This window comes from Pezoporus wallicus, unplaced genomic scaffold, assembly GCF_028554395.1.
Source record: "Pezoporus wallicus isolate ANWC-B61680 ecotype Strahan unplaced genomic scaffold, APGP_CSIRO_Pwel_v1 contig_4131, whole genome shotgun sequence".
NCBI lineage: Eukaryota > Metazoa > Chordata > Aves > Psittaciformes > Psittacidae > Pezoporus > Pezoporus wallicus.
In genome coordinates, this window is record NW_026641950.1 from 4,766,085 (window position 1) to 4,788,152 (window position 22,068).

Consider the following 22,068-nt stretch of genomic DNA (forward strand, 5'->3'; position numbering starts at 1 on the left):
AGGTAAAACGCTTGCTTTTTCACCCATTTTCCTCATAGACTTGGTCCCCTGATGTGACAAACACATAATGTGACAGCATGACAAACATGCCATTGATGTCACTGTTCAAAGCAGGAAGTCGTGTCCGGCTGTCACTGGCCATGCCCACGGGCATAGCCATGATGGCCTCTAAAACGGCTCCTGGGCTGGAGAGCCACACCACTGAACCCCAGCTCGCCTCGAAACAGAATGGACTTTCTACCCTTTCTGGTAGTGAAGATAACCTTGAAAATGTGAAAAGAGTGTAACCTGATGCCTCAGTTAAGACTGCAAGGAGCTCGAAACAAAGAGGGAGAGATGTGAACTGCCCCAGCCATCTCTGTCTGGGCCCCATGGACTCAGCATTTCTGTGGTCGTGGAGTCTGGCGTTTTTCCAAGATTCCACAGAATCTCGGATGTTTGCTGCAAAATTCATTATTTTGCTGCAGCCAGGTGCTGGATGTTTTCTGGTTTGGTTCCTCCCCCTCTCCTCCCCACCTCCCCCCTGCTTTTCTTGCTGAAACCAGCTAGCTGCTTGCTCTGCATCTTCCCGTTAGATATGAGGTGACTTTTCAGTGCAAGCCCTGCTCTCCAATACATGGCATGGGGTAAGCAGGAGAGCTGTGACCCACGGGCAGCTGGGAGGAGCAATAAGTTGGAAGTATGCAGCCAGGCTGCCCAGAGAGGCAACCGAAGGCTGAGGTTTGGGGACTGCAGGGGGAATCGGAGAAGATTAACTGCTGGAGCAGACTAGGAGCACATCCTTTCTTGGCTCATTGGGTACACACTGTTTGGATCTAATTTGACTGCTGAGGGCCTCAAAGTCTTTGCTCTGTTTTTCCAGATGGGCAAAGTCCATCATCAGAAATACTCGATGCTGAAAAATACTTCTTGGTGTACAATTTTGCAATGAGAATTTTCAACTAGAAGCCTGGTCAGGGTAGAAATGAAACATATTTTATGCTATATAATAACCCAACATTGCTACCAAAACAGAGACTAATGGAGGAGGAATACTCTCCAAAATATTCCCAGAGGGTAATTGCTTAAAACATCCTAGTATTTATTTATGAAAAATTCCTTGTGCTGAATCTTGCAAATAAATCAAAATCCATACATTTTTTAAAAAATCAATAGGCAAATCAAACTAAATAAAATACCTGCTTACCTCTAAAATGTCCTTTTGGAGGTTTGTAAAAATTTGTCATCAGGGTACCCCTAACCCAGACATACTATGTACATCAAGCATATCACACCAGAATATTCTGATTATCAATGTTTGTCATGTTTGTAGATGAAGAAACCTTCTAGAGGGTTTCTAGGGCAATGCAGTCATGACAATGCCAAGTTTGGGGCTGGCAGAGATTAAGCCTACCACAAACGTAAACCACAATAATTTCACCAAGTTCTTAAAACCAATTTCATATAAGATGTAGTGCTACCCATTCTCAGTTTCCTTATAATCAGAATTTCTGTAACATCCAAACTGACATTTTCACCTCAAAGATATTTTTTAAAAGATGTGGTTTTTTTTCTTTTCAGGTATGTGTGACAGGTGGGACTCATTGCAAATGAGTGAAGAAGGCAGAGAAGTCTCCTCAGGATGATGAAGAAAAGAGTTTACAAACTCAGAAATCAGAGCATGAGCTATGCAACCCTATGCATAGCATTTCAAAGTGAAATCATGCTGGCTATGTATCAGACATGCAGATTTCAGCAGCAAGCCAAATAATACTATTTCATGGGTTTTTTGCTCCGAAGTCAATCAAATGAAGACGTACCTCCACAGAAAGGTCAGTGAGGTGAACAGCACGGCATTTTGATAGTCTTTTAGAAGGGACAGCCCAGACACTGAGACAGTCCAGTTGTAGGAATTTATAACTTCTTTGTTATCACTGAGATCTCTGCTTCACTGACAAATTGGGTTGAAATTAACAACCAATTTATTAATAAAGAAATACAAGTTCAAAATAACCCACCACTTGTTTTAGTTTGACAAAACACAAATGGACCATCTTTAATAGGTGCACATATTATTAGAAAACAAGCTTGAAAGCCTTTTTTTTTGGACTTCGAAAGAAAGCAAGTTAGCATCAGTGACTTTTTCAGGCAGGATAATACACTGATATCCTCTGTCTAGCCAGCCTCAGATTTGTGTTATGCTTCTTTTCTCAGTAAAGCAAGGTGAGGGCAGATGCAGTGTTCAAGTTTGCAAGCAGTTTACAAGTCAGTTCATAAAGAATGTGAACCAAACACGTGACAGCACCATTTGGACCATTTCTCCAGGTGATGAAAGTGTTGCTTGGATGCTAAAATCCCCTCTTAGCTGTATGAATGTAACGGAGTGCAGACGTTTACCTGCTGGGCTTATTATGGTATCCTTTGTATGTGTTAACTCTGATGGGCTGTCAGTGCACAATAAATCCATACTAGACACTAACAGGCATTCCCATGTGAAACATCATCCTCCTTCTCAACAGAGAAGTCTTGGCCAAAGACCGTGGCAATGTACATACTCATCGACTCTCTTATAGTGTTATCTGATAAACTTTTTTTTTATTTCCCTTTCTCCTTCTCCTGGTACTTGCTCTGTTGTCCATCTAGCTCTGTTTTCCTAAAACATTATACACCTTCAACTCTCAGCTGCTGAATAAAGGTCCTCCCTTACCCACATGTACTTGAAACTGCTTCCACAGCATAGTTTGCATTGGCCATTTCCAAAATAAAAGTACCTTGTAGCTGGCACTTAGAGAAAAGTTTTTCTCTTGTCCTAACCTCCAGGTTTTAGGAGTTGCTAAATCCCAAACAGCTTTTGGGTTTTGTGTTGTAATTGCAGAGTGCTAATCTCTCTCTCACCCTCTCTTTCTTTCTTTCTTGTATGCACACAGGGAGCAGAATAAATAAAAACAGTGTTCATGCCATCTTCTTTATTTTCACTGAGATTATTTTGCCTTCTGACTACTGCTTTTAAGAAATCCCCGTGTTGGTCAATTCACTATTGCAAACACAGCAACTGGTCCAGTTATGAATGATGCCTAATTGCAGGATTTGATTCACAAGTTTAATAGCCCAATTTTAAACCTATCTGATGACACAGCAATCAAAAGAGTCATACCCCACAGTAGTACTTCTGCCCTGTGTCATATACCTTTCGGCTGTTCAGTCCTTGCCTGAGTTACAGAAGCCCGAGTGCTTGTCAATGCAGCAGTTACTGATTTAAATTTTTACAATCCTGATAGCATCCATGACTACCACCCACTTGGGTAACGTGAAGGGAAATTCTGAGCAGATGAAGTGTTTTACAGGCTCTCTGGACTAAGTGGTGAAAAGAAGGAATGGAGTGAATAACCCCAACAGGAGTGCTGGTGGTGCCAAACCATGAACAAATATTTCCCTTAATACTCCCGTTATGTTAAATGACAGTTACATTTGTCATTACATACAGCTCCAGCATACAATTACCAGACCCAAACCCACTGCAGCACATGAAGCCCAGGCTATGCCGAGTGTACAGAGAGGCAGTATGGCAGTGGAAGCCACAGAAAATCCCAACAGCTTTGTGGAAAGGCGTTTCATGCACAGAGGAAAGCCTGATCCTGAATAGAAGAAGGACTGAGCTTGGGTGGTGCTGAAAGCTCTGGGACTGCATCTGCAAACAGGACCATCCCTGTTTAGCACCAGTCAGTAACCATGGCCACCCCTTTCTCTAGGAGTGAATTGGTCCTTTCCACAAATTGCTGTAGCAGCAATGGATAAATACCCAAATGTACACATAGAGACAGACTGTGGAACAAATGAACATTGGGAAATAATCAAAGCCATATTGCTTCACACAGTTAAAAAAGACACTGGACCAAAAGTGTAAGAAAAACATGCAACACAACAGGCTTATTATTAGGTGGGTTGGTTCTTTCTACTCTGTTGCTATGTGAAAAACTAACACAAGCACTGGGGAAACTGGATATACAAGGGGAAGACTGAAATGATGCAGAATACTGTCAGATGTAGAGAATAAACAAGAAAGAAAATGCAGGAAATAAATCTAATCAAATTTACTGAATAGTAGTTTTTGGAGTTATTTTATAACTGGTAAAAAAAAAGGCAATTTCATTGTGCACTGTTTCTGTTAAAACAATCCAGAATAAAAACATATATGTAGCATTTTGATTTTCACCAAGTGCCAAAAATGATATCACAAACAAAACTAAAAAATCCATAGCACACACACTAATCATTTGACCAAACATGAAGTATTATTTTAAAATATTATTAACCACATGTGATAGTTTTCAAAATTTCTTCTATTTTGACTTTATAAACAAGCATTTACAAGAAACAACAATGCTGGAAATATATCTTTTTTTAAGAAACACAAATTTTGCCACTGTTCATGAGACTTTGCAGCTGGGAGTTGTACCCCCTTCTCCTAGAAGCAATATTTGCATATATTCATACAGGCAAAGAGAAATAACTTCAAATAATGAGACAAAAACTTTCTAACAGATCAAAATGTTAACAGTACAAATGCAGCAAGCCAAATGAATCTTGGAGAAAGCAACACCCAGCTTTTCGTAACATGAATTGATGAAGACAAGTATTTTTAAATCTATACATATTTTCTGCAGCTTTAGTACCTCCACCTCTCAATGAATTTCATCATTCACTGCTTCAAATCACTAAAAGCACATGTAGTTTTCTAAGATTTTCCAGCTGCTTGGTCTCAACAAAAATCATTACCACTTAAAAACCATGACTTTTTTCCTCAGGACTGACAAGTTGTTTACTTACAGACTTCTGATTTATTCCCTGGGGGTCTTCCATTGAAGATTTCTTCTTCCAAATTATATATGGGGTACTAGTTACAGGGAGGTTCAGACAGTCCTAGCACACACACACCTGTGGAAAAGACAGTACCACATCACCGTATTAATTTGTTGGCATGAAATGAAGAGCTGATCTTTACATCTGTGATTTTCCATTAACTAACAAGTATACACAAGTCGGGAGCAGTTATCTTCACTGAATTGAATCAATCTTGAAAATAAATATATAGTTGAGCTGTTTATTGCAAATCCACACAAGCCAAAAGCAGGCAGCGAGATCCTTGTGCTTGCTGTCAGCAGACGAATAAAAGGCAGCCAGAAACTCTTCTACCGCTGCTTTCTGTGCCAACAACACATCTTTACTTTTTTTTTTCTTTTTTCTTTCTTTTTTTTTTCCCCTTTTTTTTTTTTGGGGGGTGGGGGGAAGTTCAGCCTCTCCCTGATATCTATCAACATCAATTGTACTTTAATGCTAAGAGGAAATAACAACAAAGAAATTTGATTGTAGATTGAGCCAGGATAAAAAAGAAAATCCACAAAGTTTTCAAACCGTTGCCCTCAAGCTAAAGATATTTTTATATTAAATCTCTCCAAGTTTACATTAGGTCACAGTCCTAGTTCCTATAAATTATAAATATGGGATGCTTTGTGCTCTCTCACCTTCCAAAATGGTGTTCTTTGATGTTAAAAATAACAGTGAAGTGCCGAGATGAATTAACAAAGGTTTACCCCCCCCAAACAGACATCAGTTCAAAATATGGTTTCCTTACATAGCCAACTTTCTTTAGAATAAAAGGTTGTGATGGTCTTAAAGTTCAGAATTAAACATTCAAATAAGTCAAACAAGCCCAACTGAAATTCTCATTAGAAAACCTGTTAGGCTGCTAAAGAATACTAAAAATGTAAACCTGATTTTAGGGGGGAGTGTGTGTATATATACGCACATCCCCCTTAAAAATGTGAATAGCATTTTGCTTATCTATGACAAGCGGAGATCTAATGGCCTGAAGATAATTTGTTCTAAAACCACTGTGTATATGAAGCACGTATATTTTAGGATCGGGATCCTGAAATCTTATTCTGTATCTTTCTACCTGAATGGGATTCGTGCAAGAAATAAAAAAATTAAAATCCCTTCAAGCCCTGTTGCTCTGTGCACAACAAATCCATACTGGACACTACTCATTGTACACATCAGCTACTTCTATAAAATCTAAACATTAAGAAAGTGTTAACAGGTCCACTCCACACCCTGAGTAAGATGCTAATATGAACCATGCTTCTGTAATGCATCCACTCCCTTCTTTCTGGTTTACAATTGAGAGATCAAATCCAGTCCCACTCCTGCTGAGAACAATGGCCAATCTGAACTGTTTCTATGAAATCTCTGGGTTTGGTGCTCATATTTGTGCTTACACCAGATTATATATTTGAAAATTATTTAAGGCTTTAAAAAGTGATAATTAAAGTTAGGGAGGGGAAGGACAAGAATTTCTCCTAACACTGAAAGAAAAATAATAATAGCAAAAAGCAGAAGAAAATAGTTCTCTAACAATGCCCCACTCCTAAGCAATGACTGACATCTGTTTCAAAAACTCTTTTATTGCAAAATTCAATAAATGGAAAAACCGCACAAGCTGAAAGTCTGCCACTTCAGCGAGGGAATAAAATGGAGCCTTTTCTAATGGAAAAATATTCAAAAGTCAATTGATGTAATGCTGGTATGTGGATGACCTGACAGCTTTTCAGATCAGCAGTGCTCTTGTTACTAATGGAAAGAAAACTTTACCAAGACTGGTAATTGTCTACATTTAAAAAGCATTTTCTACTAAAGCCCATAAGGAAAAAGCATATATGTTTTAGTGTATAACATAGTTCAACCGTAATTAGGCATCCTAGCTTGCAAAAGCTGCTGTAGCGAACATTTTCTCTCTCTGGGAGAGATTCCTATAACACACCAGCGTCAAAAGAGCCCTCTATTGCATATTGTGCTCTGACATAATCCACCCTCCAAGTCACTGCAAAAAAAATTTAAGAAGGGGCCCTATATATACCCACACACTCTGTTAGGGGCAGAGACTTTTCTTCAGCAGACACCAGAGATGTCGGGCAGCAGAATCAAGTTAGCAGTAACATGAGGGCTTAGATGCTAATACAGAACAGCTGATTTACAATGTAGTTAAGTAATTTTAATTTTGAAAAATTCAACTTTTAAACAAGAGCAACTTAGTTATCCTTATTATAATTGTCATCTTAGGTTATTTTTAACTTTTAGTAAAGCTTTACAAAAACTAATTGAATTCCCTTGAGTTGTTAATATATCAAAAATTACATCTACATTACGTAGAGTATCTATTACAGAGGACTTGTTATATGCAAAATATGCCATTGAATATGAGGGAAAAAACTTCAAATGATTGAAAAAGACAAGATCTAAATTGAGGGGAAGTCATGAAAGTACATATCTCCTTTTATTTTCCTCTACTTCTATGGAAGTCATTTGCTTGGTTAAATATTATTATTATTAAATACACTATGGTAGCACTTAGAGTCCCACCAGCTAAAGAAGTGCTGCTGGGTCAGGCATGATAACCTGCAGTCCCTTTTCTAAACAGCTATTACCATTTTAAAAAGAATTAAAATAATAGCAATAATAATAATAATAATAAAAGAACAAAACACAAAGACCAAAGAAGTCCAGAAAGTGGTTTACAGGGGATTTTATTCCCTTCTCTCTGAAACGTCATCCAACACCGTACAATTTTCCTTGCACACATGGATCTGAACATGAGCCTTTGGAGCCAGGTGCAGGGCAGTTGCCAGCCACTCCCTGGCCGGTCTGTGAAGGTGGCTAGGACTTCAGTAAGCTCCTTTTCTGTAAGGGCTGTCCCCATCTGAGTGCTCACCTCAAAACCTGACAAAAGTGAGTGTCTGACTACATGGGAAGTGGATGTTAAATGCATTCAGAGGCACTGTGAAATAATCTCTCAGGGCTGGGAGGCAACAGCGGACGGTGGTCTCTTTCATAGACAGTACTGACCAAGGGTGACCAAGTAACCAGCCATAGCTGGCTCCCTCCACCTACAACCTATGTTTAAGGACAAGGAACCAGATTTCTTTCACTTGCCAAGCTGTTCTCCATAAAAACTTTGCATTTCTCATGCAAGCTCTACTCTACCACTAACACCCACATCTTTGAGCCAACCCAGGGCTGCTGCAGCACACAGTTGCAGTGAGCCCCTGCAAAAGCTCACCGTGATCAGAAACAGCAGGAACACAACAATATCTTCCACTACTTTACACTTTCCATCACCAAGAAGAAAGGATTAGACATTTTTCCTGTTCCTGTGCCACCAGCAAAAATGTTTCTGTCTTAGAACCTCACGGTAGATGATGCCATTGCAAAATCTCCAAGACAAGGGATACGGCTTTGCTCTTATTTTCTTTTTCTTTCTTTTTTAAAAAAAAAAAAAAGTTTGTCAGACTGACCACACTTTCTCAGGAACTGACAGGATTTTCTAATAACACCTGGACAAAACTGTATCTCCCCAAACCATGCACATTCATTAGAAGAAAAAAAATAACATAAAATCCACACGTGCTTTATCATTTGGTGGAGAAAGAAAGAAAGAGACCCTCTGTGAAAGGGTCTCTTTTTACCATATAGATGATAGCATGCGGTATTTTACAGTTAAAATTAGGGAACTCAATGGTTTTGGTTTCAGGTGCTATATTTGGGAAGTTTCCTTTGTAGCACTTGCTAAAAGCTCCCTACATTTGCTCCATTCCCAGGTAGGTCTCTTGTTCCCCCACCCCCGCTCCTTTTTAAGGCGTTAAATTTGGCAGATAACCTGGTAGCATTTAGAAAACAATTATTTCCAAATGCTAGGAAAGAAACTTGCCAAGTGTAACAGCTAAAAACCAAAATGGGGAAAGTAAGGAAAAAAAAAAAAGAAAGAAAAAAAGAGAAAGGAAATAAAACGGAAGAGGGTTGTGGGCTTTTTTTTTTTTTTTAAATTAAATTTAGAAGGGACTTTTCAGCAGCTTTATAAGCAATTAACTCCAGCTCTGTGACTGAAGACCACCTCTGATTCAGCCTGGAATGCCTGCAAATTCTGTACAACATCCTGACTTACAGCAAGCCTCAGGGACTCCAGAAAACAGCTAGGTGCCCAGATGTGCAGGACCTAACATGCACATCTGCTGGAAGATGTCCCACACCAATTGCAGTGCTGACACTGACCTAAACACAGACTCTGTGCCAGCCCCAGACCTTGCTGTGCGTACACAGCCTTCAGGTAATGCACTCTGCACAACTGGCCAACACTTCTGCATCACCATAAACATCCATATCCACCTCAACAGACCATTTTTTTTCCAATAGGACTGAGCAGAAATGCATGGAGTCTCAGAACTGGTGGCTGGAGTAAACATGAGGGAGAGAGGGCTGAAAAACTTTAAGTTTATTGGTTTATTGGTAAGCTTTCCTTTATATAAATATAGGACAAGGACTCCAGTGTCTTCAACAGACATATGTAAAACCCATGGCACCTACACTCACCAAAGTCAGCAACAAAGTAATCTCATTATTTTGAAGTCAGTAATACAAACTAAATATCTAGATTTTTTTGCTATGTGATCACTTTTAACTTTAAAATAAAGATTACAAAAAAAAAAAGTCAATTTAAACCTAAACTGTTTCCTTAATGTTTTTAATTTCACTGAAAACTAGTATTTCTGGTAAAGAAACATGAGGTGCTTCTACTTACCCAGAGATCTCACTAGGTGCTGGACAAGATCAACAATGGAGACTCAAGAGCACAAGGAAGAAGAAAGAAGGATGGAAGGAAGCACTTTAAAAGCAAAGAGCGCAAGCAAATAATATTGGTGACAACCTGGGAAACATATCTGTTCTACTTTTTGAATCCTGATTATATCTACAAAATTGCTGCAACACTGTAAGTGTAGGTATGTCTTGAAGAAATGACGTGACAATAGAGTTTGTGTTAGGTCTCCCATATACAATTAAATCTAACAAGAAAAAAAGGGGCTCTGAGAACATAAGGACCACAATAGTGATTCAGACCAACAAGCCTCCTGGTGCTGCCTCCAATGACAGCCATGACTGGACACAGAAGAGCAAGAACAGAGCAAGCATATGCCATTTCCCCAGTATCTTTCCAGTTTCCTGCTGTTTCAGTTCAGAGGATTTCCTCAGACTTATGGAGTCCATCTGGCTAGCAACCCTCAGTACAGCTCGCTCAAGTACTTGTCCATCCTCCTTATGAACCCACGCAAACTTCCGGGATTCCTAAGAATTCTGAACATCGATTTTGGGGGGCTTTACTGAGCACTTAACAAATTTTCTTGGAATTTTCTTTGATGCTGAGATTTCATTTCTGAACGGTGAGCATCATCTCAGTGCCCATCACTTCCCATGTACAGATACAACTATTTGGTTAAGGTTTAACAGTTTATATTTATCTCTGCAGAATTTCATTTGTCATTTTCTTGTCTAGTGACTTGTCTGGTAAGGTCCTTGTGCAGTTCTTCACGGTCTGCCCTCACTACTCTTCACCTCATTCTCCAAGTTGTTTATGAACAATTTGCTAATTTAAATTGCTAACCTGGAATATCTTCCATTCAAGTGGAAGCAACCTTGAAAAATGCTTGTGCCTGATTAGCACAATTATTCAGACTAAGCCACTTGAAGAAAGTGGAATGAGAATAACAGAAAATTCCAACCTGAAGAAATAGACAAAGGCAAAAAGTTGTTGCTATGTTTATCAGAGAGTGGGGGTCTGACAGCTGATAATCTCAGCAAGATCAGAAGAACTCTCTGATCCCCCAGTTTTGGAACTTGGTCAAACGCAAAGAGAGAAACCTCTCCTTAGGTGGAAAAAGAAACCTGACAATGTAATGATCAAAACTCCCAAAGCATCTGAGAAGGGCTAAGTTCTCATACTGGAGAACTGCAAAAACTAAGCTAATAATTTATCACTGTTTTTGCAAGTTCTAAAACTGAAATGTAACTGGTTCAGAAACAGTGTTGGTAAAGTCTTTGTGTTGCTTCCTTGACCTACCATGGTCACAAATGGTTTAAGATGTGAACAGGAATGAGGTCCTGGCGAGTATGTGCATCACGTATGAAATCTGCTGCCAGCAATGGGCAGATTGCCGAGCTCATCTCCCTTGCAAAGGCACCCAGTTGGATGCCTCTGTCAGGAAACTCCACGAAGGGCCAAAGTGGGAGACACACACGCATAGTGAGGCACTGGAACAAGTTGCTCAAAGACATGGTGAATGCTCCATCGCTGGCAGCTTTCAAGGACAGGTTGGACAGAGCCTTGGGTTACATGGTCTAGTGGGACGTGTCCCTGCCCATGGAAGGGGGCTGGAACTAGACGGTCTTTAGGTCCTTTCCAACCCTAACTATTCTATGGTTCTATATATAATTTTAGAGCAATAATGTTATTCTAAAAGCAAAGCTCTCCAAACATAGCAAAAGATCATATTTTTCATTAAATATTAAATACACATGGAAGTCAAACTGTAGAACAACGTTAAAATCATTAAAATTATACTGGCAACTTGCTTGCCAACATCTTTTTTTTTTTTTTTTTTAATGACTTACAAAATTAGAATGAAGTTTAAACTATCCAGTGTGATCAACTTTATTTGTATCTAAAATAGGTTGAAACTGTTCAGCAAAGAAAGGACAGAAAATAAAGAATATTTTTAAGGTGAAAACATAAGGGAAACTTACGCTTTCAAAAATTAATAAAATGACCATTTACAGTGTGAATTCTTGTGCCTCAACCAAGGATTATACAGCTTTGCTCTTAGCATTCCATGGGATCTTTATTATTGAAAGTTATAAGAATCCCCAGTTTCCCTCGGTTATTTATGTAGCATGAATAACGAGAAGAAAACCAGAATGCAACAGCCATTTTTTTTAAATTTATTTAGCTTTTCATGCATCAGAGAGACCACAAAAGATGTGGGATCCACAAGTTAACGCTGTTAGAGTAAGTGTCATGGTTAATAAAGTATATGAACTGCATCAAAGAAAAATGTTGAGCTACAAAACATAGCATGCAACTGTATACTTACTTAGCTCAGGAAAGAAGTGTAAGATGCTTTACAAAAAGCTTACTTTCAACCCATGTGATTCCATACAACATTTATAATGAGTAATAATTATATATGTGCTCTAGGAAGCCTTTCTACACCTATTATAAATTTAGATTAAAGGTAAGGTATTACTTATTATTTTACATGAGCTTTTAAAGTAGTTTGTAAAATATATGCAGTCTATAAAAGTTTGTGGCCTAACAACAAACAACTGTACTGCTTCTGCACAATTCAGTGCAAACAAGCCAAAATTTGTTAGGTAGAATTAATACAAGTCACATGTAAAGGTTTTAAAATTTACACAGAGCAATTATAAGTAATTTTCCTCTAGGTGAAACTATGTTTTATTTCAATCAGGGTTTTTTTGTAACTTTCATTAATTAAAAAATAGATATGTTTGAGTCTGAAATTATAATAACCTTCATTAATGCCTAGGCTTCCCGCAAGCTAGTAAAAGCATTCAAGTAAGAAGCTCTACCAGCAGCATTTTCAGCAGGGGAAGCCACAGTATCCCAGAGAGCAGAAAAATACACCCAAATAGGATGAGCTACAGAATGCATGGTTCCAAGTGAGTCATCCTTGCTATTGAAAGCTAACGCTCAGCTGGGAAACTCACAGGCCAAAGTCTTGGCATCTCTCGGTGCAGGGGAACCTGACCACTGTGTTTGGGTCAGCTGAGGTCCCACGCTTGATGAGAAACACCAAATGGCCTCTGGCCTCACCCTGCCCTTGGTGCTGTGGCAGTGTGCCTGCACTCGTGTGGCACACGGCCAGAGCTCTGGTGTGTCTGCGTGAGTGGTGCTTCCAGGATTCACAATGGATCAACCACCAGCTGAATATGTGTACACGTGACCTTCCTCACCTCCTCATCAACAAGGCTAAGGGTGCTGCTTGCTTATTTACCTACCATACAATGAAAACTTCCCCGTCTCTTAAGGTCAACCAAAATTTTCTTTGATGAGTCACAACATTCACATGGTATAAGGAGCATCTTATTTTCAATCCTTACAGCAGATCAAATGCCAGAACTCGTATTTTCTATCTATAGATGCTTCTGTTCCTCATCATACGCAAAGGTACCTACTTGCATAGGTGTGAGAGTTTCACTAGTAGATGCAAGTAGTCTATTTTCTTCATTTGGACTCATCTATGAGAATCAGTTATCTCCCAAACTCTGTTAAAGTCCAAATGAAAGAAAATGAATGGTCCTAAGCCTGAGAAAAACAGAAGGCTGTATCACTGAACTGTCAAAGCTATCAATGGGAGGTCCAATGGGATATTTAAAGGCACCACATCAGGTTAAACATCTATAGCCATTTACACATATTTGTTTATTTGTTTTTTGTTTGTTTATACTGCAAGCACCCTTATGAATTACAGCAAGCACCCAGGTGCACCTTTAGTCACCTAAATACCTTTGGAAGCCTGACCCATGGTGACCAGAAATAACAATTCACTAATTGAAAGATAATTTTAAACCATGAGTGATACTAAATTTACTTAACAATGATGCCAGCTTTCCTTCATGTCCCTGTGCTACATCCTCACACTCTTGCCTCTCAGGGTATAATCCCCGGGACAGTGGTGCCTGGCTCCCTGTGACACTATCCATACTCTGTGATGGTCAAGGGAGGAGACACTGGCGAGGACCTCTTTTCTCTAGCCAGCAGTCACTTCTTATGAAACTAAAACCCACCAATAAATCTTTGCCAAATTTGGACAATTGATGTGAATATTATAGGGGAGGAGAGGGAAATGATTGTAAGAGCATTTGTAAGACTCTTGGTTCCTTGGAAAACAATGCTAAAAAACATTTTTAAATGCTGGTTTGTGAGATCTCTTGCTTGACAGATGACATTCTTTTCCTCTGATTTCTGCCAGACTCTGTTTTCATGAAAATGAATTCAGCAACTCAACATTTTTCACATATTAAAACCAGAAAACTTCAGGATTGGGAACCTTGATAAATAGGTTCTGCTTACACAATTACACGAAGATGCATTATGTGTTCTTTGTCAGCAAAAAATGCACCAAGTTTAGTCAAACAGCAGTATTTAGTTTCAATTCTCCATGTCTCCAAACCATATCCACCAATGAGAATGACTCTTATATACATTTATGACACAAACAAAACCCACAAGAGCAAAACACAGTTGAAGTTACGAAATCAACCTGTCCTCTAGCAACAGCCATGTTTCTTATGAGTTTGCTTATCCTAATACTCTTGTAATATTTTTTCACCATCACAACTCAACATGAAACTGTAGGGGCTGTAGTGACAGGACAAGGGGTAATGGGTTGAAACTTAAACAGGGGAAGTTTAGATTGGATATAACGAGGAAGTTCTTTACTGTTAGGGTGATGAGGCACTGGTTGCCCAGGGAGGTTGTGAATGCTCCATACCTGGCGGTGTTCAAGGCCAGGTTGGACAGATCCTTGGGTGGCATGGTTTAGTGTGGGGTGTCCCTGCCCATGGCAGGGGGTTGGAACTAGATGATCTTAAGGTCCTTTCCAACCCTAACTATTCTATGATTCTATGATTATTGTTATATATTACTGGCTATAGTAAAATATTAAGTGTGAAAAATCTAACAGACAACAGATGTTATCCATATAACATTATTTTTTCATTTTTTACAAAAGATGAATTATTGCTTCATTTGTCAAAGTTATAACTAAGTTATAATGAATAATATTTCATAATAAAGAGTGAACTCCACTAATATTCTGAACATAATGTTTCACTTTCTTTTGAGAACAGTATAACCTAAACACCAAAAAAAAAATTTTATTCACACAGAACTTAGGATCCCCTTCAATATTCAGATGATAAAGAGCTCAAGCTATTGAACTGAGAAATTAAAATTCAGAAAAGTCAGGAATTAGGCCAGTTGTAGTGGCGACTCGCTATGGAAACAGCACAGGAAAGACAGCTGTGGCCTCCTTGATTTTTAAGGACTTTACACGCAATTTCCATTCTTATAAATAAAAAGAGCTTTCTCCTAGCTCATTTCATTATAGGGAGAGGTGCAAAACTGCAGACCCACCTCACAGGGATGGGAGTTCAGGGCAGCCCATCACAGCAGGCTGCGGCAGGGAGCACTGGCTGCCTGTACTGCCTGCACGGCCCATGCACCCACCCAGGTCTTGCCTTGGGTATGGGCAGCAGCTGCACCCCTGGCTTCCCTAAGAATTGTTCCTGTGGGTGCCTCTCCCAGGAAGCCACTGTACATTGTCACACCATGAAATCTGGGCAAATCTTCCCTGGTCCAACCACTAAAGCCTTTTCATTGTAATGTGGCCTGGATCATAGAACTCAATAGTAAATTCCCATTTTACTTTCTATGGCCATGCAGTAGCATTAGCACTCCAAGACAGAGTGAGATAAGATGCTGTATCACAAAGAGGTTAAAAAAAGAGAGTGAAAGAGCATTAAAAGTGTCCAGACATTTCAGAAATCATTATCTTATCATGGTCAATGTATTAGATTAAATGATAAAAGGAGTAAAAATTAAAGGAAGGAAAAAATCCTCAAGCCTCTTAATTTAATTTAATCTCTCAATTGTGTATCGCTCTTCCTTTCTTTCTCTAAATCTAGAAGGAAAGGTTACTTTGAGCAATAGTATTTTTGGATTCTGTAATTAAGTAACTGAATCAAAGAAACAAAGAAAATAGCCTCAAATCTCTAAAATCACAGGATGTAAGAGGCTCCCAGTTTCCAACTGAGTTGGAGAAACTGTTCAAATGACCTTTGAAGATTTTCAAATTCTCCTGCCAGGGTCTATCCCTCACCTTGTCCACAACTACAGGGTTTGCAGCGCAAGCAGGACACAAACAGGGAAAACAGCAACTTGCTTCCTCCTTCTTCTTCCTACCCTTTTAATGATTAAATTCATGGGAAGATGTAGGTAAAGAAGAAAATCAGGAATGAAACATCAGGCCTGGGAGGAATAACAGCTGTGAGGAACCAGTGACTTAGAGTCTACTTAGATGGGTTGGAAGCATTTCTATTGATGCTATTACAAATTCTACCATTGTGAAGATTGCCAAGCCATTCAGAAAGACTAATCCATAAATTTTAAATGTTTGTTCAAGGATGCAGATACTTGCACTTTACCTTACACAGAAATCTATGCTAGAATATGATGCTTGCAAGCTAGGACAAAGCTCGGGGGGGGGGGGGACACCGCATCCAGACCAGTCTAGAAGATATGCCAGCTACCTCCATGAGCTGCAGTCCTCAATTAGGGACATTTCCATACATATTGCTCTCCTGTCTCTTTATTTTCTGATGCAGCCAGGTTACCTGCTCCATGACTACTCTGTGATCCTACAACTACCCTCATTATGGTTCATGCTTACACAGCTCTTGGCAGAGAATGAACAGCTCTGATCTGGAAATTGTTTCATAGGGACTTTCCACACACCACAGTCTCTTTTTTTAAGAACTTCTCACAGCACTGAATGACTGATTTATCTTCATATAACCATATTTTTATTTTAAAATACTATGGAAAGTGTGAGCCTTCAAATGTAGCAACTGCCTAGTGCTGTGGTTCATACTGCATTTTGCTAAAGCATATGTCACCATGAAAGTGCTCTGCTACTAAGACTCAGTGTGAACTCCTCTGCAATTTAAATGCAACGCTATGTTCCTTAGAGCCCAAAAGAAGAAAGAAAGGGGCGAAGGGAAGTCTAATATTATATTTTAATAATTGAACAAAACTCTGGTATTTGACTTTGTGATAGAAAAACTGACTACTTAGTTACAGTTTTAAAGAACAGAGTATTTCCAGCAGAAAAGTTTTGCCTCCAAGACCAACACAGACAAAAATCATCTCACAATTAGCCATAAAAATAATCCTTGTGAAGGGCTTAGGTGGCAGCGGGCAAAGTGGAAACCCCAGAGCCGAGCTGAGGCACACACCTGTGCGTGTGCCCCTTACTTCCCTGCGGCCGATGCTCGGCGCCCTCCTTGTCCCGAGCAAGGTGCTGGAATGTGCGAAGAAGAGCGCATCCCTCCATCCCTCCCGCCTACCCTAGACACCCTGAAGGCAGCAGCCAGCGGGCTCCCTTCGGGGAGGCGGCTGCCCCAGGGGGTCGTGCCCGGCTCACCGGAGTGCTGTGCTGGCAGTGGGATTGGGATGGCTATCGGTGCCCCGGCATCGGCCGCCTGTCTCCATCAGAGGAAGAGCTGCCCGCTCCTCATCGGGGACCCTGGACACCTTCCCGAACACTTGCCGCACTCAGCGCTCGCACTTTCATACCCTCTGCCACAAAACACCCGACGCACCGAGGCCCCCGAGGACGAGCCGTAGCGCCCGGCGTTCCCCGGCCAGCACAGGGGAACCCCGCGGCACCCTGCGAGCCGAGCTCTGCTGCCCCTTCCCTTCCCTACCCCCGGCGCTCCCGCAGCCTCGCCCCTCCCTCCCTCTACCTCAAGCCCAGCGCCGTTGCGCAACGCCCGGGGCTGAACCGCGCGTCCCCGCCGCACCCACGTGTCCGGCACCGGCTCGGCACTGTGCGCACTTACTCCGCGGGGCCTCCGGCGCGGCGGCGCGGGCCCGGAGGTTCCCCAGGAGCGGCGCCCGGCGGTAAGTTGCGAGGAGCGCGGAGCCGCGCTGGGCGGGGAGGGGTTTCGGGGAGGCGGCGGCGAGGAAACTTCCCCGGAGCGGCTCGCCCGCTCGCCCGCCCTCCCGCCTGCTCCGCCTCGCCTCCTCCCGCCGCCGCCTCGCCCGGAGGCAACACCGCGCCTGCCCGGCCGCACCGCCCGCCGCCCGGCTCGCCGAGGCCCACTGAGAGCGCCGCCGACCTCTTCCGGCAGCTTCCCTCCGTCCTTTACTTAGATTATCTGTTTTTAAGAGGGACAGCACTGCTGGAGGGGGGATGGATGGTCCCTGAGGAATCCCGGCTTCCTGCAGTGCTGTGGGGATGCGTGGGGTGTCTGCGGGTTAAAGACGCGGGCTGGAGCGCCGCCGCTTCCTCGGCAGCGTGGGGCTGCAGGGCGGGCAGCCGGGGGATACCTGCAGCAGTCCCGGCCGCAGGGCGTTATCTGACACCGCTGCTCACCGCGGTGGGGAGTCATCCGGCGCTGCCCTTGATGGGGAGGGCAAAGAATGAGTCAAGACATCAAGGACAGCATGGGGATGCTGCTCTGGGAGACGCTGTGCTAGGCGAATGGCACCTGACCCCACGGAGCTCGGATCATCACTAAAATCAGAGCGTATGCACGTCATCCCCTCCTCATTACCTATGAAGAGAGAAAGCATGTGTATGATTCCGTGTGTGTTATGCTTCAGGTACAGAGCCAGTGCAAAACAGTGATAGAACATTCTTTTCTTGCCCACCCTGGAGGTCTGAACTTAGACCCTGCATGAAGTGTGAAGCATGGTTTCCTGAGTGTAACACAATGAGTGCCCTGCTCAATTTGTCAAGCTGCTCCAACATAGAAGCAGCACGATCACTGATTTTTTACCTGTATGGTAAAGATGAACATTGTAGTCCAGGCCTCCTCCTCCTTTTCTTCTTTCTTAAACCAGAAGTCAAAATAAGAAAGTTGCCATTGCCTCAAGCTCTTCCATCATTTTGGACACTTGTCTTCAGGACGTACTTTTCTGCTATTTTCCCTTTCCAGCTCTTCACAGTCTGCCTGTATGCTGGTTTCAGAAAGTAAAAAATATACCTACCTTTAGAGAAATGGCAGTTATGTTCCCACAAGCACTTAACAATCTTCCTTAACCATAGATACACCAGTGATGCCACAGACATCCTGTACTTCAGCCCACTTGAATCACTAGAATATCTAGATGTTTGTCCTGAAGGATCCCAGTCACTTGGAATCCATTCTTGCTTTTTCACAATTTTAAGGGCTTTCCCCACACACACACTTGTTTCTTCTCTGGTGTAACAGTCCTGTAAATTAGAGGGTGAGAGTTAATTAAACTGTCAAGCACAAGGCTACATACAAACTGGCAAGCTGAAATGGACTCCACATCCTTTTGAAGCTAAATTGATCCTTTAGGCTGTATTTTGATTTATGGAATATTTATGTACGTGTCTATATATATTTCATTTTTATTAGACCATTTCTAGTTCAACACAATTTTAGGATATTAAGCAGAGCTTACTCTAATTCCCATTAAATTCAGTAGCCAAACTCACCTTGACCCATGACATTGGGAAATAACAGATTATACTACCACAGCTGAGCATTTTTATACTGCAAGGAAGCATATTAAATTGTCCTAACATACTTGAGGGGAGAATGGGATCCATGGGTTATAAAAATCGTAGTCCACAGATTATAAGAAAGACTCAAGAGAGGTCCACTTGCTCCCTTCTAGTGCAATATGAAAGGGAGAAGAGCACATGTGGATCCATAAAAATCTCTGGAAACAAACAGGAAAACAGGGTCTCTGCAACATACTTTCCCTTGAATTCATGGAATAGATATGTGCAGCCTAAATTCTACATTGTACAAGAGCAGTTGCTTCAGAAATTCATGGTCTTTTACTGGGCAGGTGGCTCACTATCCACTCTTTGATGAAGCCTTTGCTTTGAAGCCAAGTGAGGTGTAGGACTAAGCCTATCTCCAAATTCTTTCCCTTTTCACCTAGAGATCTTGCCTGGTAAAAAATTGAAGATTTATACTTCCTAGGTATTTACTGGTTTTGAGCAAGTGATATTCAGAAACCATACTGGTGTATGTGGCTGATACCTCAGAATAAAATATAAACTCTGCTCCAGAGAGTAAATGTTGCACAGGCATGTGAGAATGCTGGCAACAAAGTCTCGAGGAGGACTATGCTCTCCTGAGAGCCCTGAGCCTAGTTGTGGAAGTAAAAGAGCAGACCTTATAGGAAGCTCTGGACACCATAGTGATGGGTGATTTGGGTTGTCTTAGATTTGCAGTGTTTGTGTTGGCTTTCCCTTTCTGCAGGGTTTTGTGCTGTTGATGTGAGAAGAATCAAGTAAAGCCTATATAATATTCAAGCACTGAGTAAAACATTAACAGAATTACCATATTAATCAAAAGGAGTGATTAATAAACATGGCTTATAGAACAAAACATTTAAAACAGCATTCAGATTGCCATCCTACCTCTTTGAGTCCAGGCTCATGAGTTGTCAAGCATCAGCTATTGGCACTGGAGTAAAAGCAAGTTGTGAAATCTCCCTCCCACCCCAAGAGCTGTCAGATCACCTGCTGCCATTATCTCCTTATCTGCAGCAGATTTTAAGTGGTTTACATGACCTATAGTGTTATCTAAACCCAGTTTGGGTCTTCCTTGTATAGCTAACGAATTTCAGTAAGAGTAGTAAGAAAACATAGTAGGACTAACAGCTCAGAGCCCTGAAATTTGGAATACCAGTGCCTTTGAGAACTGACAATAGCTCCAAGGTAAGCAGTTTCTTTTCTGTTATTCTTTCACTCCTCAAAACAAGCACCTTTCCAGATCTGAGAGCCCCTGGCAAGTATGATGAATGGCAAATCCTTATGAAGGCTATAGTCTAGCCAGAAGTGTTAGGATTTAGCACACTCTACAAATTCTCATCTGAAATAGAAGTCTCAGGAGCCAATTTCTGGAACATAATTTATTTCAGACGCTAGCTGGAATAAACAGCATTCTGTAACCTCCTCAGATATTTTGCCGGTAGGGAGCTGTCTTTATACTTCTTTCAATGGAGTTAGTGGTCCAAATACAAAATTCATCACTCCAGAATACAATGTGGTTTTACAGACTCGAGGATTTGAGTTCATTAGGAGACATTGTTGTGCCCTATCTGCATGGCTTTTTCCTTCTGTGTCAGGTCTTACTGTAGCATGCTGCTTTCTTTGCCCTGATGAGTAAGAAACAATCCAGCACTCAGTCTATACTGTGGTTTGTAACTGTCTAGAAGTGATGCAAGCATACATTGAGTCTCTAAAATATTATGTTACTTAAGTGAAGTTTCATCCTTGAAGGCGAGTATAAAACGGGACCTCCTTAGTAAACATCCTCTATTCTGCTTTGGAGTCTTTTGGGATTCATTCTGTTCCAGATGGGCATTCTTAGTATTGTGGCCCCTAGTCCCTTGCACAATGTACACAGCTGTGCTAGACAAGCTAGATGTTGCTCGGGCACAGCATTGTGAACAAAAGCACTGCCAGGAGCCTAAATCTGACTCACCCACACAAAGAAGGACAAATGAAACTTGAGCTTTGCTGTTCCAGAGTTGGCTGCCATCGAGCTACATCTCTGCTACATCGAGATGTCATTAAAAGTAAAATTTGTATTGCTAGATAAAAATACCACATTCAAAGAAAGTGTTTTCAGTAATGGTTTCTAATGGGACATGGAAACATTTCTGAGACAGATGCTGTTGGGATCCAGTACAAGCTGGCACCTGTAACACATCTTGGGGAGCCACTGTAAAAAAAGACCTTCTCTTACCCCTTTAGAAGATCCCATGAGTGGACAAGTAACAAATAGTCCATTCAAACGTGAATCTGTTTAATCTTCTAACTCTTGGTTATGTTTTTTTTGACTTCCCAAAATAAACCGTTTTCATCTGTAGTACTTATATTCTCAATACCTCCAGTGTTTGTTGTCACCTTGCAAATGATATGCTAACATAGAAAATAAAACTTTAAATAATTCTCCCTCTGCTATGCTGCTCATCAGTACCTCCCTGGTACTTCGTTATATTGTCAATATCTTTATCCAAAACTGATAAAGATGGAGGGATGTGGGAAAAGCAGCCACTTAACATGGTGTGGGTCAGATAAAAAGATCATCTTCCAGCTTCATCACCTGGTAATTGCATGGCTGCAGACAGAAACTTTCCCCATGCTCCCCAGATCAGAGTTAGAAGTCCCTCTGACTTCCAAGGAGTTTTAAGAACTTTTTTTCAGTATCTGGAAATTCACCTCTGATACTTTCTAAGATCTAATAGGAATGTAAGCACTCCTGTTTGTAATTTTAAAACTACTCACAGAGATAACTATGAATACATAGATTTACATAAGTTTCGTCCGTGAAATAACAGGCTAAAACCAGATTATAAACTAAATTATCAATGAAATCCTATTTATATTTTAAACTCGCCAATAA

At 41.1% G+C, this 22,068-nt stretch overlaps 1 protein-coding gene across 1 annotated transcript in view; it reads right to left on the reverse strand.

Annotated features, from left to right (window-relative positions):
• The window catches only part of EYA1 (EYA transcriptional coactivator and phosphatase 1), a 163,588-nt gene extending 145,955 nt beyond the window's left edge, over positions 1 to 17,633 (reverse strand). The window contains exons 1-2 of the mRNA XM_057426199.1: positions 17,509 to 17,633; positions 4,807 to 4,914 (exon numbers count right to left, since the gene is read on the reverse strand). Coding sequence (XP_057282182.1) covers positions 4,807 to 4,839 — 33 coding nt within the window. The 5' untranslated portion in view covers positions 4,840 to 4,914; positions 17,509 to 17,633. The remainder of the gene's footprint in view (positions 1 to 4,806; positions 4,915 to 17,508) is intronic.
• Positions 17,634 to 22,068: the final 4,435 nt, after the last annotated feature.